The sequence below is a fragment of the Acipenser ruthenus genome, chromosome 10 (assembly GCF_902713425.1).
Source record: "Acipenser ruthenus chromosome 10, fAciRut3.2 maternal haplotype, whole genome shotgun sequence".
NCBI classification, from domain to species: Eukaryota; Metazoa; Chordata; class Actinopteri; order Acipenseriformes; family Acipenseridae; genus Acipenser; species Acipenser ruthenus.
Window position 1 is genome coordinate 11,672,601 of NC_081198.1, and position 20,178 is coordinate 11,692,778.

General features: G+C 41.1%; 1 protein-coding gene across 9 annotated transcripts in view; it reads left to right on the forward strand.

Moving 5' to 3' along the window:
- LOC117407902 (myomegalin) overlaps positions 1-20,178 on the forward strand; it is a 76,486-nt gene that overhangs the window by 34,997 nt on the left and 21,311 nt on the right. For 3 of the 9 annotated variants that reach the window (XM_059031746.1, XM_059031744.1, XM_059031747.1), the window contains 19 exons: positions 744-797; positions 8,785-8,922; positions 9,270-9,389; positions 9,541-9,633; positions 9,791-10,015; positions 10,228-10,386; positions 10,733-10,846; positions 11,152-11,289; positions 11,428-11,607; positions 11,759-11,953; positions 12,081-12,272; positions 12,957-13,047; positions 13,183-13,253; positions 13,584-13,700; positions 13,897-14,034; positions 14,320-14,426; positions 14,548-14,687; positions 19,704-19,831; positions 19,975-20,177. In XM_059031746.1, the coding sequence (XP_058887729.1) occupies positions 744-797; positions 8,785-8,922; positions 9,270-9,389; positions 9,541-9,633; positions 9,791-10,015; positions 10,228-10,386; positions 10,733-10,846; positions 11,152-11,289; positions 11,428-11,607; positions 11,759-11,953; positions 12,081-12,272; positions 12,957-13,047; positions 13,183-13,253; positions 13,584-13,700; positions 13,897-14,034; positions 14,320-14,426; positions 14,548-14,687; positions 19,704-19,831; positions 19,975-20,177 (2,603 nt within the window). Of the gene's footprint in view, positions 1-743; positions 798-4,167; positions 6,298-8,784; positions 8,923-9,269; positions 9,390-9,540; positions 9,634-9,790; positions 10,016-10,227; positions 10,387-10,732; positions 10,847-11,151; positions 11,290-11,427; positions 11,608-11,758; positions 11,954-12,080; positions 12,273-12,956; positions 13,048-13,182; positions 13,254-13,583; positions 13,701-13,896; positions 14,035-14,319; positions 14,427-14,547; positions 14,688-19,703; positions 19,832-19,974; position 20,178 lie in introns of those variants that run through there. The other 6 variants (XM_059031743.1, XM_059031741.1, XM_059031745.1 and 3 more) reach the window with 2 other exon arrangements.

A 20,178-nucleotide genomic window follows, 5' to 3' on the forward strand; every position in this document is an offset into this window, starting at 1 on the left:
TACTCAGATTTAGAAAATAACACAGAAAATGCTAACCTTTTTTATTTTCTATTTTGAAATAGTACAGTGACACATTTTTTTTTCGGTCTCTGTGGTAGTCTTTTTCCTTACCCACAATTCCAATCCATGCTCCTCAGGTGCTGTTTAATCTTCCTGAAAGAAATGTGCTGTTTGGAAGATTTACTGAGCAGACACAGGCTACAGTTTAAATGATTCACCCGGGCTGTGATTTGTGTCTCTCTGAAACTGCAGCAATAGTGATTTTGCTGAGTATTGCGCAGCTATGAGATCGCTACATTGCTTTGTGCACAAATTAAACCATTCATTCTTAAAAAAAAAAAAGTTCTGGTGAATTTCTAGAAAGCGATACTTCACATTCATCTACAACTTTTTCTTAAATTGTCTAACAGAATATCACAATGCAGAATCATGTATTTAATAACAGGCCAGTTCTCCTCACAGGTATATGATGTGCCTACTGTGATTCTAGATAAATTAAAAAGCATAGTTAGATTGTACCATTGACTTGAAGAATGCAGGTATGATTCATCCAGCCAATTACTTTAGAAAATGTATAGTGTACCCTTGTGGCATGCTATATATCAGTATGGTGTTTGTATTCTGATAGTACTGACAGATTCAGTCTCTGTAGTTATATGCGGAATACAGAATGGTAACAGACAGGTATCTGACTACAGGGTAATTGCTTTCTCACAGCTGTGACTCCTTCTTTGTGGTTGCAGTTTTTCCAAGATGAGCTGGGCCGGGAGAAGCTGCGGATTCAGCAGGAGATGCAGGTATGCAGATAGAGTTCAAGTCTGCCTGAGTGTTGAATTGCAGTTTGAGGACCTCACGGCATTACTCTGTGTTCCAGTGGAGAGTGCACACCCTCTGCTGGAGCATCTGAGAAAACGCATGCGATTCTCGAGACGACGCTTGATCTGAATTCAGTTTTCTAAAGCAAATTATGCAACATAAACTAACAATAATTATTAAGTGATGATGACAGTGTCAGCATTGTTTATAAAGGGAATGCAGAATGCTTTATGTTTGAGGACGTTTGTGCAATTGATTTCCATAGTATTTTTCATTGCTTTTTTGAAATCTCTTCTATGGTTATTCTGGCAATTGCTGTATATAACTAATAAGATTTAGCTAAAGATACATTGTGTTATTTGGTGTAGTACAGCTGTACAACATAAGACATTCCTTCCTTTGGGTTTGTAAAACCCATTCAGTGTCTAGATTATGTATTGCCTGAACAGGATGTTATAAAACTGGAATCAAAAATAATAAAAGCATCAATTTCTTAATGTCAGTATGGCATACCAAAAACAAGCACATTTACAAGTGTAAATCAACCATGTATATAGTGCCAATCAACCAATATACCTATGCATGTTTGGCTATTGTTTCTTGCTAGTAGTTTTATTGCACCTCCATTCAGTTCCTTTTGTAGTCTTCATATGTAAAACGGCTTCCATAGAAATGCAAATATATTGAACAGAATTAGAAATGCTGACTTTAAAGCACATGTTCTGACTCCTAGTTGACCTAATAGATAAAAGGTAGGTGCCTGGCTCTATAACTTTTGTTATTATTGTTATTCATTTTGCTTAGCCTTCCTGAAGAGACTATGGAGTGTGGGTGGAGTCATATGATCTGGAGCTTGTGGGTTAAAATCCTGGTCTTGCCTGTTTACCCAAAGGCCTGTAATGGCCTTTGTACTCCTGCCGGCTAGGAAGAAAAATCATCTGAGGCTGACAATGTTCTTATACAAACTACAATGTAGTAATATAGTCCAGTAAAGTTAATATAATGATGGTTTGACTTTTAAATTAAAAAGCTCACAAAACAAACACCTGATTTACCTTTCTGATTAGGTAGGCATTGTCTAAATAAGGCTGCAGTGAGTGTCCACTGTTCTTTATTATTAATTTCTTTGCAGGCGCCCTTATCCAGGGCGACTTACAATTGTTACAAGATATCACATTGTTTTGACATACAATTATATTATTTTTTACACATTAGTTTTACATACAATTACCCATTTATACAGTTGGGCTTTTTACTGGAGCAATCTAGGTAAAGTACCTTGCTCAAGGGTACAGCAGCAATGTCCCCCACCTGGAATTGAACCCACAACCCTCTGGTCAAGAGTCCAGAGCCCTAACCACTACTCCACACTGCTGCCCCACTCCACACTGCTGTTCTGGTGTGAGATGGTAGTGTAGCAAAGCTAAGATCCTAAAACCGACTACAGAAGGAAGTCATGGCACAGACACAATGTTCTGATCTGTCTCGCTGGATTTAAAGCTTGTGGTGATTACAGGCACCAAGCTGTCATCATGAAACCAGGCTGCAGATATGTCCTTATTAACCCACTGATGCCATTAATGGATTAACACAAAGCCCTGAGCATGTTGATGTGGGTCCCCCTTCCAGTGCTGTCATTTCAATGTCATCAGTCTCAGTGAAAGGCAATGTCTTACTCTATGCTGGCTCAGGTATCTGTGGCTGTTTGAAGAAGCTGAGCTGATCACAGAGCTAAAGGGTATGAACTGTGTGGACAGGCAAACAACCCTCAATTTGCATAGTCCTGGTTTATATATTGAAAAATATAATTAGTAACGACGCAATACAAATCATAAACTGTGGTATGTTTGAGATCCTTAAAAGGCATGTTACCAGTAGACCACCACAAAATAAAAAGATGTATTGGTGTCCAAGAAACGTAATGAAAGATTTGAATTGAAAAAAATATATATTAGAAGAGAGAGCTCTCTGGGCCATTGCAGTGGAGGTGGTGTTCAAGAGTTTGCTATTCATGGTCGGCCCAGGACGCTTACCCTGAATAGGCAAAGTCCTGGAATGCTGAGCACAAAATATATCATACAGACCAATACCAAAAATGAAAAACACAAAGAACCCTCAAAGGTGTATACTGTCAAATATGTATAACATTGTATCCTATACAAGCCTGAGTGTTTTTTTTAATAGAGAAACCTTAGTAAACAATAAATAAAAACAGTTACCTCTGTTCCCTCGCTCATATCTTCAAATGGATGAATCCTTGTTTTAACTGCTCATCCATGGTGAAGGGGCTTTTCCTACAAAGCCGATGTGTTGCTGGCAAAGTGCTGACCAGACGGGGGAGAAAGATTCCATTTACTGGCTCTGCAGTCACAGGGTTAGACTGGTGATCTGTGAATGTTACTATTTGAAAAGCACAGTATGATGAAACAGCTTGGCTTAATGGCCAGATGCCAATTTTACCTTCAGCAATTCGCTGTTTCAGCCATTGGGAGCTAACAGATTTATAATCATTTTTATATTGAGAAATATTACATGAAACGTCTTGTAACTTCTTTCCAAGTTTAAAAATGTTAAACTGAAACTAATATAACATCTGCACACTACTGTATTAACGTCTACTCGCAATAACGAAACTAAATCTAAAAATACAAAAGCGGGTAATATAACCTAAAATTTGTGCAAGCAGCACAGAGCGCTCGAGTAGAACTCTCCATAGGCAGAATCGGTCGCGCACCCAATACAATTCACAAAATAAGAGCATCTATGGAATATACTGTACTGTATGCGTTTTACGTTACGGTATACTTTTTACTTCAGGATTTTTTTTTTTTTTTTTTCAATTCTTACAGACATTACGTTTTCAATCAATATTGTCCCCGTATTAAAAGTGATGGCTATATTTAATCTATTGTATTTAACAAATCCCTCTATTGTCTGGGTTATATTGTACCTACTATGTTGCCTTGGGTATTTATACGCTGGTTTATGTACAAAAAATAGACTCTATTATGTTATTGTTTCTATTACAATTACCAGTTTAGTCATTCACCCCCCCTCTCTCTCTCTATAGTCCAGACTAGATCAGAGGGAACAGCAGAGTGCATGCAAATAACTTGCACTCAGACTGTGGCAACGTGAGAGGGGATTTTTGTAAGCTTTTCAACTTCGGATGTATTTTTAGTTTTATTATTTGAGTGTCGGAATATAAATGTGACTGTTTGGAAGACAGATGTAACAAATGAGATCTGAACACACGTACGCCAAGCCCTATCTTTTTATACGCTTATGGGAGAATTTCCCATACACGCCCCCGTATTTTAGTTGGTATATTCCGCTTCAGCGGCGCTCACTGGTTGCAGTGTTGCCACATCATTTCTGACTGTAAATTGTTGTGCTCAGCATAATGGTTGTATAGCGGTCTCGCTATCTTGTCAATAACGCTGAAACCGGCTGTAGATTAAACATAACGGGGCTCTGCTGCTGTTTGCCTAAAGATGAAATTTCAGAAATGATCCTGCTTTCAGAAAGAATCGGATTTCACATTGCTGCTCAAACCATTCTGCCACAAGCACAATGATGAAGATGGTGACGTTGTAAACCTGACGGACTGAACTAAACAAGAGACAGGAGGAGTCGTAATATCACTGCATCTCCTATGTATTATGCCGTTTTAAACAGGGACTAATAAGTAACATTTTGTGTACATTGCACATTTGAATACTGAAGCGTTTCATTTGAATTAATTTTCCTGCCGGAGCCTATTGCATCAGGATTTCCATTACAAAGGACTACCAACAGTGAAGTGTCTATGTAAACGAATACTGATGCCAGCCTCTGCCATATCCGTATTAAAAAGGCGAAGGGAGTGCTTTCACGATCCATTTCATTTTTTTTAAGGATATTAACGTACACTGGCTGTTTGTAATATGCATATTATCTGCGGACTGTTTATAATTGTTTGACATATTATTTGTTTGAAACATTGATGTTTTGGAGATATTGATATTAATAACGGGTGTTCATTCAGGATAACAGGTGTAAAGACGGGAAAAACAAATCTATCAAGTGCAATGAAACCCACTTCATTGTATCAGACAGTTTTGCAAAGATATTTATAGAAACGGAATGGCTCAGAGTTTGCCCATATATTTAATGTATTTATAAATATCTCTCAAATATATTCTATTAAAGCAATGTGTTGCTGATTTAAGAAAGATACTTTGTATCTCAATTGCACAGAAATACATTCTGAATTGACTTGACAAATTGGTGCAGCTAGCCGCCTCGATGCTGGAGACCAGGATGAAGGAGGTGTGTCGTATCTGCGCAAGGGACCTGTGCGGAAACCAGCGGAGGTGGATCTTCCACCCGGCCTCTAAACTCAACTTGCAGGTGCTGCTGTCCCACGTGCTGGGCAGGGAGTTGAGCCGTGACGGCAAGGGCGAGTTCGCCTGCAGCAAGTGTACCTTCATGCTAGACCGCATGTACCGCTTCGACACTGTCATTGCACGCATTGAGGCGCTGTCCATTGAAAGGCTACAGAAACTCCTACAGGAAAAGCACAGGCTCAGGCATTGTGTCGCCAGCCTCTACCGAAAGAACAACAGCGATGAGCAGGGCCAAGAGAAGGCTATGGACTGCACTGTGGACATCTCCGGCTTGCCTGATGTGAAGTACAACGCCTTGCTCCAGGAGGACTTTGTTTATTCAGGATACGAATCCTGGGCTGAACATGAGGAGCAAACCGTAGAACCCCACGTCCACAGCAATGTCTCCGAGATCTCTCTTCACAAGTCAAGGAAGTGCCGAAGCTGTGCGGCACTGCGGGTGGCAGATTCAGACTATGAAGCTGTGTGCAAGGTACCCAGAAAGCTGGCAAGTAGCGTTTCATGTGGACCTTCTACACGATACTCAGCTAGCATGCTTGGCAGTGTCTGCAGCGAGGACCCAACGACTATAACCCCCTTGCCCGAATCAATGATAGCATCCTTGCCAAGCGATAAAACTCTGGAAGACATGGATCTTTTGGAGAAGATGAGCCATGCTTCCTCTGTGGAATCTCTGGACACCACTGTTGAAATGGGGAGCACTACCAGGAAAGAGGAAGAAACTGAAAGGGAGCTGAAGGAAGACCAGAAGTCAGATTCCTGGTCTGAGGAACATCTGGCCCAATGCAGCTCAACTGCACACACCAACAAGCTGGATCTAGCTCTGATGCTAGTGAAAACGTTTGAATACAGGCCCATCCAAAGCCCTCGAGGGAGCAAGCTGCCAGTGCTGGTCAAACCTCCAGGCTCTGACTGCAAGCTGATCTTCTCAGACATGACCACCCGGACGCCTCACAATAGTATCTGCGAGTTCCCTTCAAGGTTTCAGGAGCTGGTGCCCCCCCGAGTCCAGCAGGAGCTCCAGTTGGAGCTGGCAGACCTTGAGGAGCTGTGGGAGGATGTCTATGTGGAGTATCTGCCCTTCCGCTGTCAGGTAGACCTCCCTCCTCCTGCTGTGTTAAGAGCACGTCTATCCATTGCAATGCCAGGGTACACATGCAGGTGTTAATCTCCAGCAACCTATGCCACTAATTTCCAGCTATTTTTGTTTCTTTCGAGGGATAATATAGATAAAAAAATACAAATAAAAAGAGGTGTCGCACTAAATGGCTTCCTGCCATTCTAAAGGTGTTCGCTAATTGCTTGTTAACCCATTTCCTAATGGCAATACAAAAAAACCTGAAGCAGGCCTCGTGAGTCGACTCAAGGTTACTGTCAGTTAGTGTCTAATCCTAATATGCTTGTAAAATTGATTTAATATCACAATTTTAGAGGATCTTTGCTTGACATAGTAGCCCAAAGCAGCTTTGCTGCCCTATGTACTGTAGCACTTATGGGTCTGTCTGGGATTTACATGGTTATCAGTCTATTAACAGTACTGTTAATAGTATTCTATTCTTGTAATTTTGCGGATTGTAAAGGCAAATCGAGTACTTTGTTTTCAGTCAGGTGTAAAAAGCACCACAGATAATTAGCTATTAACAACAGCGTACTGGTCATTTATGCCTTTACTGATAAGATTCCACCCTCTTGCTCGCTGCCTAGTAGCGCCTACATTGCCATAGCGACCGTTACCTGAGTGAAGTGATGCAACGCGACATTCCCAGCCACATCCTCTCGGCTGCACCTCAGTCATCTACTGCTCAGCATTTTGTGATAATTAATAGCACTTTATTTAAAAGCTGTTTTGTTTTTATTTATTTTGGTTTAACTGACAGATTATCAGTAATATAACTCCATAATCAGCCTGACAGAAATGTAAATATTTGCATCAATAATAACTGAAGTGCTGGTAACTGGATCGGTTTGTTGTTCAGTAAACAGATATCATTTCAGTTTACTTTCATAAATCAATACACTATTGCATTTGTAATATAAGGGTGTACTTCATATTTCTCTGATTTCAGAGGTACCAGTATGTTGCTATGAAACGCAAAGCCTCCCTGATGGCTGCCAGCTAAATGAAAGTCATCCCTATACCTGTAATCAGATTAAGAGCAGATATTGGATTACCCAGATAGTCTTGTTTAGTATTTACTGGACATGGTTGTTTCATGTACATATGCTTGTACAGGGACTACCCAAACTGTGTCTGCTGGCACCAATAATTCAGAATGTGTTATTGCTTAAAATGCAGACCACTCAAAGGAGGAAATTCATTAGCTTCTTCCTTGTGAATTGTTATGTTTTTTTTGTTTTTTTTTAAGGCTGAGAGTTATAAGGTCAAAACAGGTTTATTACTGTTCTGTACATAGACTTAAGAATACTGACTATCATTCTTTATTGTATGATCTGATCACAGTCTTGGTATAATGCGTTGCCCTGAGGGATCGAGGTGTGGCTCATTTCCATTATTTGTTTTATTGAAGACAAAAATAGAATCTGACAGAAAGGTCTTTCACATGACTATTTACTCAGCTGTCAGACCCCCTTCTATAATTCTGTATTTTTCGTATTTTCAGTGTTCTCCAAAGTAGGTCAATGTGACGCATATTCAGCCTCCTTTCAAATGGTGCCCTAATTTCAGTCTTGCCGGAAGGCACTACTACCGGATAACCAGACACTTGTCTTGTCATATCTTATCTTGTAAACACGTTTTGTGTTCTTATAAGGGCTAAACCATGATAAAAATGCTCTACTGTTCTGCAGTAGTGTAGTAGTGTTAAATGAGCTTATTTCACACTGTCTGCAACGACGTTAAAAGCCACCTGTTGTGTTGTTTTTATTCTGTATTTTTTAGAAATTGCATTTTTTCTGTGTGTCGTCAAAGTTTTCCCCTGAACAACCTTTTACAAACCCAAGTGTATATTATCACTACAGGCCTAGTACATGATCACAGCAGTGTGGAGTAGTTGTTAGGGCTCTGGACTCTTGACCGGAGGGTTGTGGGTTCAGTCCTCAGTGGGGGACACTGCTGTTGTACCTAGATTGCTCCAGTAAAAACCCAACTGTCTAAATGGGTAATTGTATGTAAAATAATGTGATATCTGTATAATGTGAAATAATGTATAATGTGATATCTTGTAACAATTGTAAGTCGCCCTGGATAAGAGTGTCTGCTAAGAAATAAATAATAATAATAATAATAATAATAATCAAGATTGTAGCATTTCAATAAAACTAACTGCAGTTAGCATTTGTTTTGTTTTGTCCCTTACATATAATCCTGATATTTCTTTCCAGTTCACTAATTAGGCAAAGCAAATTAGGCAAAGCAAATTAGGCAAAGCAAAAACAAAGCGATGTGTACTGCTGACGAGACGCCACTGGGTACAGTAACAGTGCAGCAAGTCCGAAGGAAAGTGCCATAAGCTAAATAATACATTTAAATAATAATAGCAAATGTAAACCCAGCAGTACAAGTCTTGATATTCTTACTCTGACGCCCCTGTCTAACTGAGCTTGTTTCCCTCTTGTACAGAACCTGATCGAGGAGCAGCAGAGCCAGCTGAACCAGTATGAGTGTGCGGCCGGGCAGTGTGTCAGCGAGCTGCAGAAAGCGCAGCTGCAGGTGCAGTCCCTGCAAACAAAGATCCAAGAGACAGAGGCCGCAAACGAGGTGTGTACGGTATGCACAGTTATTCAACCACACAGGAGATTTAAACTACTTTTTCTTTTGAGGGGGTTTGTGATGACAGTGCACATACAGTCTACTTGGGTAATAATCTTCTATCCGTACATGGACCCCATATGTAACACTTATTATAGTGCAAAAGACAATACAACATACTTAAATATAAGTTTATGAGACACCAGACAAGCTCATTAAGGGGCATGTCTTAGGAAAAAGATTACTGCAAAAACAAACAAAAATGAATTGGGGTTGTTCATCCTCTTGGTGTTTTTTTGGTCTCCCTTATTAAGTTGTTTTTATTGGGAAGTTTGTGGATGTTTTTTTGCCCCCAGATGCTGCACCAGAAGCTGATGGAGATGGAGTGTGAGCTCCGTGCCATCAGACAGGCAGCCCAGAAACAGGAGCGAACCATTCAGGATCTGAGCGAGGCTGTGAGCAGCAAGGACTCTGAGGTGAGGAGAGAGAAGCAAGCCCCCCTGCTCTCCAGAAAACAGCCTTCACTTGCAAATAACACTTATTTACAAGGAGCTGCAAAGCATACATTACAATACTGAAAGGCTTATATTCTGGATGAAGTCAAACTAGTGGGCTATTGTGTTTCAGGCTGAAGAACTTTACAATGTCATCGAAGGCCAGAATGAGACCCTGTGTAAACTGCGAGTGATGGCTCACAGGAACCAGCTTGAGCAGCTGCAGGTGAGAGTGTATGCTCAATGAAGGAAAGGCAAATTGCACATGTTCTGTACTCGTAGCTTCTGTATTCCAACCTTGATTTAATAATTCACTTGCACACTAATGTCTCTCACCCCCTTAAGTCTGATTATTAAACCAGCTTCTCCACCCTCTTGTCCAGGTCACAGAGGAGGAGTTGGATCCTGCTCAGCTCCCACAGCTCCAGGCTGAGCTCTTGACCCTCCAGAGCTCGCTCTTCTCCACCCAGCTGGAGCTGCAGAGCGTGCAGCGAGCTCACAGACAGTGCGAGCGCAAGTCTGCGGACCAGACCCGCGCCCAGGACCACCTGCACAGTGACCTGCAGGAGGCGCTACAGCAGAGAGAGGTCACAGCTCAGCACAACCAGGTGGGGCTCTGATGCTTATTACATAAATGCAGGGCTTTTTTACCACCACAACACACTTATAAAAACTATTATAAGAGTGTGACTTGTTGCAGAATTGATCCAATATTCATACTATATCCTACACTACATGTTTTTTAATTCTGTTTGTCACGGTGTACCTTTTGTTTGTTCATTTTTTCCATGTATGTGGGTGTTCTCTTCCTCTGTGCCAGGAGCTACGCAGTGCTCTACAGAAGACTCGAGGTGAGCTCCAGGAGAAGGAGCAGCTCCTGAAGGAGAGGGAAAGCAAGAAGCAGATGGAGATTCAGGTTCGGGAGACCAGCATCCAGCGGTTGAGCCTTGCCCTCAAGGACAAGGAGCAGCTGGTGCAGGTGAGGGGCCTCGCAAAGAGAAGCTTGCTCCGGTAACTTTGAGATGATAATTCTCAGGTCTAGGCTAAACTTGTCAGGGATCGGACTTCATACTGGATTAAGTTGTAGTGCCAGTGTTTGCTAGAATGCACTGTAGAGACCATTTGAAGCCAGGAGATCCTGTGCTACTGACCACCTGAACCAAACCCTTACAGCATACAGTAAGGCATATGTCTCCGCCCTTACAGATGTTAAATTGGAAACATGGGCAGTAGGGGGATAGGAGGCAGAAGTACAGTACTTTACACCATGACTGGCATAACAAAGACCCTAGCAGTATTCTGATTACTGTGCGCTCTTTCTGAAGGAGTACATGGAGCTCCTGGACCATCAGCAGGACTCACGACAAAGCAGCGAGAGTCGGGACGCCCTGCTGGACAAACTGAGAGAGCGCATCAAGAACCGGGATAGAGCACTGGAGGTAAGAGAGGGCTGGCTTTAATGAATATAACCAAGATGGGCTGGAATCAAAGCAGCAAACCAAACAAGCAAATTACTTACTGTCCAGTTATAGACCTTTTAACTATCACACTGCCCGTCACATGGACACCTTCGGACATACAAGATAATGATAAGCTAAAGTGGCAAAGTCGTAACTGACTACATTTTATATTCTACACGTGGAAGTTGACAGAGACAGGAAAAGTGTGAAAATGAAAAGCTGGAGAGTAGCCCCATAGGTGTTCTGAGTGTTTTTCTAACCACACTCACTCTCTCTCTTGACAGCAAGCAATTGATGAGAAATTTCGCACCCTGGAGGAGAAGGAGAGCGAGGTCCGTCAGCTGCAGCTCGCCCTGCGCGAGAAAGACAGAGACCAGGACAGGCTTCGCTGCATCCTGTCCAACAACGAGGAGACCATCAATGTAGGTCACTGTGAAGAGGGAAGGGAAGGGGGAGGCGAGGGTTACAGCTTAATAAGTCTAGATTGGCAGCAGAGTTATACTTAAAGAAATGAAACTGCTTATTGTGTTTGAGTATCTCTGTCTTTGTGTCTCTCTCAGAGTCTGGATGGGCTGGTCAAGGTGAAGGACCTGGAGCTGGAGCAGACCTCGCTGGCCTGCCGGAATCAGCAGTGGCTCAAACAAGAAGCTGAGGAGAAATACAGCCACTGCCTGAGGGAGAGAGACAGCATTATTACCCAGCTGCAAACCTCACTACAGAGCTGCACCAAGGAGGCTGAGGTGAGGGTCATCTAGGACTCTGGGACTGGGCACAATATGGCATTCTCTTTCCTTCAGCAGGGACCACATGTAGGCCACTTGTTGTAGGCAGAAAAGTTAATTGCTCCCAAATTCTTCAGACATTTCAATTTCCCTTTATTTTTTATTACAGGAGTTAACCGCAGTGTTGCTAAACAAGATGACTGTGGGAGCCAATGAGATGACAGAGGAGCTCAAGCTTCGCCTCCAACTGAAAGAGCGGATGTTACAGGAGGTGCTGGCTGACCGGAACTGTCAAGCCACTGAGCATGAGCGAGATATTGAGAGGCTACTGCAGACCATCGGCGCCAGAGAGCAGCAGATCACAGTACGCCATCGTATCACTTTGGAATATATAATAATAATGAAAGAGATTGGAGAGAATTGTGCGTACAGTTTAGAGTGCATATCTTGTGGTAGCGCATCCCCTAAAGAGTTTGCTTTTCTCTGTCCAGGAGACAGCGCAGAGGCGGAGCCAGGTGATTGGGGAGCGGGCTGGAGAGCTGCAGGAGCTGAGGAAACAGCTGTCTGAGAGGGAGCGTGAAGTGTGTGAGCTCTCCAGGCAGAGAGAGCAGCCTGCCTGGGGTCCCCTCAACGAGATCAGCCGCCTCAAACGCCTGCTGCAGGAAAAGGAAGCTTTCATCAAGGTGAGGGTTCCCTATACTCCCAAGAGCTTTATCTGGAGATACAAGCGGCTATTGGTGGTAACCAAAATGTAGTCAAATGAAACCGGTTAATTGGCATTTTCTACAAACAACATGTTGCAACTGGCCCTGCCCTATGGTGACTGAACGTTTTGATGGATTAAATGTATTTAGTAGAGAAGTTGACACCTGCTCAGCACCCAAGACAAGCTTTGTTCTGAGATTCCTGTTCATTATAATCAAATAATTATAATTAAAATAATTAAAGACCTAACGTGTTATTATGAAAGAGTGTACATTTACTGCCAAAAATGGTTTCTGTCATTATTTTCTTCCAATTTTAAGCTGGCTGGGGATTCTTAACAAGAGTGTGTCATGCCAAAGCTGTCAAGGCCAGGATTCCTAGCCTGTCAGATCATCATTTCTTGAGAGACCGTGACTTCACATACATTTAATATGGCAGTAACATGCTGGAAAAAGACTGGCAGTCTGTGTATGAACTCTAATCAGCCTGACTCCTATAACGAAGCTGTATCATTGTATTACATTAATAGAAAACTATGAACGGTGTCTGGTATAAATGACCGAGATACAAAAAAAAAGCTGATGCTGGATACAAATCATAACACCCTAGAAACAGCTCCCTTCCCTTTGCTACAGCCTCTTCTCTTACACTGTTTTGTATAGGAGCTGATGCAAAGTAGCCCACACAGCCAAGAGGAGCCCATGATCACTTCCAAACCCAGCGAGACAGGGACAGCCAGTAGAGGAGAGGAGGGTAGGTCACGACTGAATATCTGGCTTGTTTCTCTGCTTTTATTCAGCAGCTTCCTGGAGGCTGCGGTTTTGTCTTATGCCTACAAGAAAGCGTTTTTCAAATGTAAAATGTCTCCACTTTGCCTGCTCTTCACAGGAGAGGACCAGGAAGTAGTGGCGGTGAAAGAGGAGCTGAAACTGGTCATGAGGAAAGAACAGGAGTCCCGGGTAAGATCAAGTGGCTGTTGTGGGTGTTCTATTAGTAGCATTTCATTTTAAACTTGGGTGCTTACCAAAACACAAGGATCCTTTCATAATGAAACTTGTAGGGGAAATTGCATTTTTGTACTGCAATTTGTAGTGGTTCACAATTGTCAGACGTTTTTATTAAAGCAAAAGGATTTGAATTTATTATGCTAATGTACAAATTCAATAAGATGCTTTGTGTGTGAGAAGTGGGCTATCAAGACATTTAACTGTAATTCAGCCACATATAGTATAGAAGTAACTTGGGAGAAGGCTTATTTGTGTAAGCTGCATATCTTGCTTTGATTCCAGATGGACCTCTCTGCTCTGCAGTCAGCCCTGGCCAAACAGAAGGAGGAGATGCAGATCCAAGCTGCAGATATCGAGTCCCTTACCAGAAATGTGCAGATCAAGGAAGAGCTCATAAAGGTTTGACTGCTAACTGGTGTCTGTTGTCATAGAGGAGGTTTACATGTTATTTGATTTACTGAATCCTCTGAACCACTGCAGTGCAATGCCTGTGCATTAAGGATTTTTAAATGGTTAAACATGCTTTTCAGGTTTACTAGCGCTAGTGCCCATTTTGTCTGAATTTTACCTCTATTTTTTCTTTTTTTATAAACAGGATCTGCAGAGACAGCTGGTGGAGCCCACTGGGCTGCCAGTGGTCGAGCGACTGACCCAAGAGCTTCAGGAGCTAAGAGAAACCATCGTACTCCTGGAGAACCCGGCACAGCAGGACATTGAGACCCCAGACCACCAGGTACTGGGCCTGGCTCAGAGGTGTTGGGAGGGGGACAGCTTTTCAGTTTCTCCCTTTAAATATATAAACCTGGCTCTGCGTATATATATATATATAATCTACCTGCGTGCTTAGAAATTGTAGAATTGTTGCTAGAAGGTCAGCCAAGCCTGGTAATTAGACTAGCTGTGGGACTTGCTAAATAATCATTCTTATACAGCGATGTTGATGCCTTCACAGTCCCAGCAGCTGGTGTTGGCAGCAAGTGAGTCTGACTGTGTGTAACACTGCTGTGTGTCTCTGCAGAGTGTGCTGGAGGATCTACTCTCAGAACACAGCAGACTCAATGAAGCTCTGAAGGCAGAGAGACAACTCTACAACAGCCTGGTACAACTCCACACCAACACAGACAGGTGAGGGCAGTGCATCCAGAGCCTGTGACTGGGGGGTCTCCAGGCAACTGGATTTTTACAAATGCAAGTCTGGATGATCATTTATTCTTATGTACATTTTTGCCTGCCGTTTCCCTCTCAGCTCTGAGAACGTCCAAGCTCTGCAGATGGAGCTGGATGTGGTTCAGGTACTCCGAGGACAACTGGAAGAAGCTCTGGCGAGGACCCGAGATGGCGCTCAGCGTCTGGAGAGGGCTGCCCGGATGCAGTCTGATTTTGGAGGTGGGGAACAACAGAATTTAAGCCTACCGCACAAGCGTGCCTCCTGGGCTGCAGAGGGGTCAGGTGGGAAAACTGCCTAGTGGGCCGCTGTGGCAGAGTGTGGGATGCGACTTTTTTTTACACAGAAATCATCTTTACTAACAGGAAGTGCCTGCTATGACCTGTGGGTTTGTTTGGTGATTTTACTAACCGAAGTGACGACATGTGCAATCTCTCGTTTTTTTTCTCTCTTCCTATTTTTTCTGCAAAAGAAATTCAGTGCAATTAATATGTATCATTTGTTTGTTTTTGTGTCATGTATTTATGTTTTGGCCTTGTTTTCCAAAAGGTGTCAGAAGGTATTGCATGTATTTACACCAGAACAAAACTATTCACTTTTGAGTTATTCCCATCCATCCATCCACTCTCAGGCCAAATAAAAATTATTTCTTCCATATTTCATTTTACTTCACATACTGCATATCAGGTTTATTTCTGTGAATCTATGAGCAATACTTCCCCATACAGTTCCATATTTTCTTCACCTCATGTTCACCTTCTAGTCACCAGAAATCCACAGAAACACTTCAGACTCCTAAATGCTTAGAAATGTTTTCTCACAATAACCGTAATTAGCATAGAATTTAAAGCTAGATGTCTGATAAAGACACCCTATTATTCACTGTCTGGCAAATAGGTACATCATGATAGCATGTGCATGAAAAAGTGTAAGCAGTTTATTGAGTTCTCTCATAGTAGTTTGCAAGAGGGCTGAGGATTTACTTTGTGATGCTTTAGAATATTGTTGTACAAATATAAATGAATATCATGTAGAGCACCACTGTATGTTGTCTTGCAGTAAACTTAACATTTCTAGATATTTTTAATCCCTTGCCTTATCAGAGCATTTTTTGCCAGGCTTCCTTCTGTTTGTAGATCCCTCTTAGGCTGTTCATTACACCTGTATTCATAAACCAAAACTGATTTGGAACCCAGAGCTCATTGACAGCTTATTTTCGTCTGTGCTGCACCATTTGTTTGAGTAGATGTCTGATTTATATTTAAATATATATATATATATATATATATATATATATATATATATATATATATATATATATATCATGGAATTCTCTACCTTCATTACATGGACCAAAATAGTTTGTGGGGATGAATAATCTGCAAAACAACAAGAATTTCATTGAATTGACAGCCTTTATTTTCCAGTGTGGGGAAGCTACTAGTTTATTGCCAGCTCCACAGTAAATGTACTACATGAGCATTTTTCCCACTCTGGAAAATTAGGCCCTTTGTTTATAACCGAATCAAGAGACATTTCTGATTCCACACTATTTATTTTGTAAAATATGGGTTTGAGTTCAAACTTTTATGTGAGAAATTGCAACAAATAAATTGCTACCAATACTGACTGCAGCTGTGTTTTCCCAATATTGATGTCACATGTGAATTGAATTGAATAGAAAATGCCACAGGTTCATTGGAAACCCTACTTATTGCTTATTGTTTGCAGATATATGGGGTGCATGTTGTATGCATGATGCTACTACAGAACCATAAGCATCTATCATCTACCCAGTTTGTATAATCTTATTTTACTCCTGGCCCAATACCTTCCCTGCTATCAGCTTGTAGTAGCTATTCCTCCATCCCCATTGCAGTCGGCTCCCAACCTCTTCAGTTGTTTTTTTCACCTTCATGTCATCCTCGTGTCACACGTGCTAGCTATAGAGGCAGTCCTCAGATCTAGTGAGCTTGATGCAGAAAAAAGGGGGATGTACTGTATTTACCAATTGGTATTTTATACACTCAGAAAGAAGTATCATTGTCACAATGATCAGAACCAAGGTTTTCAAATGTAGATTTCTCTGTCTGTCTTGACTTTATGAAAAGCTCAGATCAAACTTTTTTTTTTTTTTCCACTGGCTAAATATCCTTGATCAATCAATACGTTTTTAAATTAAATATTCTTGTTTCGTTTTTTTTTTTTTGAGGATGTTGGCTAAAACTTTCTGATAAGAAGTTCTTACAAGAGAGAGGGTCTAACTAGCATCACATACCATTCTGACACGTTCTCTTTATTAGCATGAAAACATTAATGGCAACATATTCACCCATTTGTGCTTTGGGAGCATTGTTGCAGCTTTCAGACTGCATGAATTTCAGTTTTTGCATGGCTCATTTCCTGAGTGGGTTTTTTTTTTTGTTTGGATTGTACAAAACGTTTCTTTCAGCAACTTTTAAATGGCTATAGCAGTTGTTACAAAGTGGTGGAAGGGTATTAAACCAGGGCATTACTACTGGCTAAGTATGAAATAGGATCAGCGGTTAAAAAAACTCAGGATTATTCTCATTACCGACTGATTTCAACAGAAGGACTTATAACGGAAAGGTAAGTAAATACCCTATAGACATTTAAGACAAACATGGTCTAAACATTTGTACCACATATCAGGACATTTCCTATATATAGATATACAGGCATTTATTTGATTGAGTACTTCCTAGGAGTACATTAATACTGAGCTTTAATAGTAAAACATATTTTATTTCTATACCTTTTAGTTAAGTCCTTTTTGTGCAATAGACTTCTTTACATTAAACCAGGATATAGTGAACACAGTGGGTTTGATGCTGTTCTCTTTTATGTGTGGATATTATTTTGTACTGATATGTGATGAATTACGAAAGTAACATCAGGTAATCTCAATACAGTAACATGCATCAAAGGACTCCGCTATGTAAAGCGGTTCTCTGGAATGTCTTTCAAGTTCATGCACACTGCACCATGGTTATGCACTACAGTGCTGTCTTAGTGAAACTGTAAAACCAGTTGTTATCAACAAATAAGATTCATTTAGTAGTGTTAATCTGAGTAACATTTGCTTTGGGTTACTGCATGGTAATTGCATATGGTCACATTTGTGCTCACTGCAGTAAAAGGTACGGTACTCACATTAGGGCAGTATATTTAAACAACAGACCCCTTGGAATGTGTGTCTAAGTGACACGTAACACTAAATGCTTCATTATTTTGCATCTAGTAACTTGTCCAAATCCGCCAAATATTTTTTTTAAATAAGTTACACCCCAATGTTTTACATACATATTTGATTATAAACCATTTGAAAACAGATCGATACAAAATGAAAGACAAAAGCAATGGTCCTGTTTCCATCCCATGTGACTGGATCTTATTATGAAACCAAGTTAGATTACAGTTCCGCCATCACTATGATGATAAAGCTTTAAAGAGAGCTTGATCAAAGTGCAAACGCCTTAATCCAAACCCGAGCTTCTTGCTGCTCTGTTCCCTTTGAAAGTGAAGTAGAATAAGAAAGCTGCATTATAAGTTGTGGTATCTACAGTAGCAGCATTTAAATAATGTAGGATTCTTCTGAGTGTACTAAAATGTCTGGTTTTAGTATAAGTGGTAAAATAGTAATCTGGGAAGGGTGCAACCAGTTGTCATGGGTTTTCATGATTATGATCCCGACTGGACAGATTACTGTGTTTGTATTGAAGACAACATTTAATAGTCCCTCAGGCGAGCAGCCCATAGTGCAAAGTGTTGTTAGGCAACAACAAAAAAAAAAAACACTGTTGATACCACTGCGTAGGAAGCACCAATTTTGAAAGCTGGCAATGCGCAGGCAGGGTTTGCTGTGCTTGCTGATGTTACATTAAAGCAGCTGTTTGTTTATTGAGTCAGGGTCTCAGTTACTACCCTGCAGGAGCTTTCAGAAGGAACAGATAAGAATTGGAACACACATTGGCTTGTTTCCAGCACTTAAATAAATTTGCATTATCTTGTTTTTTGGGGGAAATACTTCAGGAAGTATCCTTGAGATTTGCATCTTATTTTCAAAATAGACACTGAGCTACATTCACAAAATGTTTGCTTGAGTCCACTTTAAAAAGAACACAAATATGCTTCTACAGAGTATACAGTCAGTGGCTGTGGAATTGTGAAACAGCTGTAAAAAAACAAATATATTTTACCAGCAACAGAAACCCTATTGATACTTTAACTAGAGAAAGCTAAGCTCTTTTAATTGACCCCACGTTATCTCTCTTGTAATGTTACATTATCCCTGCCCTATAGAAATTGAAAAAAGAGTCCCGGTTCTGTTCTATTTACTCTAATCATCCTCACTGTAATATGTGTGCCCAGAGGGGGGAGCAACCGTAAGCTGGGGAAAGAAAACTTTCAATTTAATCAAAATGACAAGAATCTGACCGTACAGATACGTGTACTGCTTAGCTGTTTTGAGGAAAGAAGAATTAAACGAATACATCTTATCATGAACTTCCTCTGTCGAGACCTGGGATCAATGGTATTGCAATTGTACACAATGTAACCTTGGCAACTACCAAAACAAAACAAAAACTTGAGACACAAAAGGTCAAAATCACAGTGTCTCTTGTAATGCTAATTATTTGTTAAAAGCTTTCAGTTTTACTCTTCATGCTTAATCCCTGTTTCTGACAATAAATGACCTCTTGTTATAACAAGCAGCTTTACTAATTAGAACCAGACGCAGTCTTTTGTTAGCCACTGGAGTATTCAAGCTGAATTTGGTTGTGAGGAACTATCACTACATGTCTGTATAGATAATATTTGCGAGCCTTTACCTGAGGCTGGGAAACAGTGATCCTGATAGTGCCTGTAAATTCTGATTCATAAGTGTAGAGGAGTGTCCAGTTATCTGAGGTGCTTTTGTATGTGAATTGTTTTAGCTTACCTGATAGTGTTGACTGCATATCTAAAGCTGTGATTGCTGTTCCATTTCACCATTAGGCTTGCAAATTACTGCAGAATTAAATTGCTATTACGGTGTTACAGTGCAGTCAAATTACTTGCTGTGGTGTTTGTTTTTCAAGGGGTGACGTGTTTTTCTTCTTTGAATTTCGGAGTGATGCCAGTGTGTTTCTCTGTCCCTGAAAAACACTAGAAAAAAATGACTAAGACTGAATGAAGTTTGGATCTCTTCTCAAGTTGCTGTTGTTTCCCTTCAGATCTCAGCTCAGCGGAAGAGGTGGAGGAGGATGAGGATGATGATGATGATGGCAGTACTGACTACACAGACAGCATTGAAGAGAAGGAGAACTCAAAACTGACAGCCCTGTCCCTGTCCACCAGCCAGGTAGAGAAGGAAACCAGTTTTAATTCAAATACAATATACTCCAAAAAAAGTATTGTAAAGCCAGATGAATGGGAGGTTCTGCAAACAAAAACCTGACTTGTCATTGAAAGTAACCACAGAATTGTTTCTTTCTGTCTCTCCAGAATGTGGCAACCTGTGAGGAGACAGAGCTGGCAGGAGGTTCAGGTTCGAGTAGTGGGGTATCACAGGTAGACAAGGAGGGTCTGCTGGAGATGAGGTCTGAGATTCAGAAGCTGATGGAGCAAAAGAAGGCAGCCGAGGGTGAACTAAGAGAACTGAAGACACAGCTGGAGAATACCGGCTATGCCTCCCTCTCTCAGATGAGG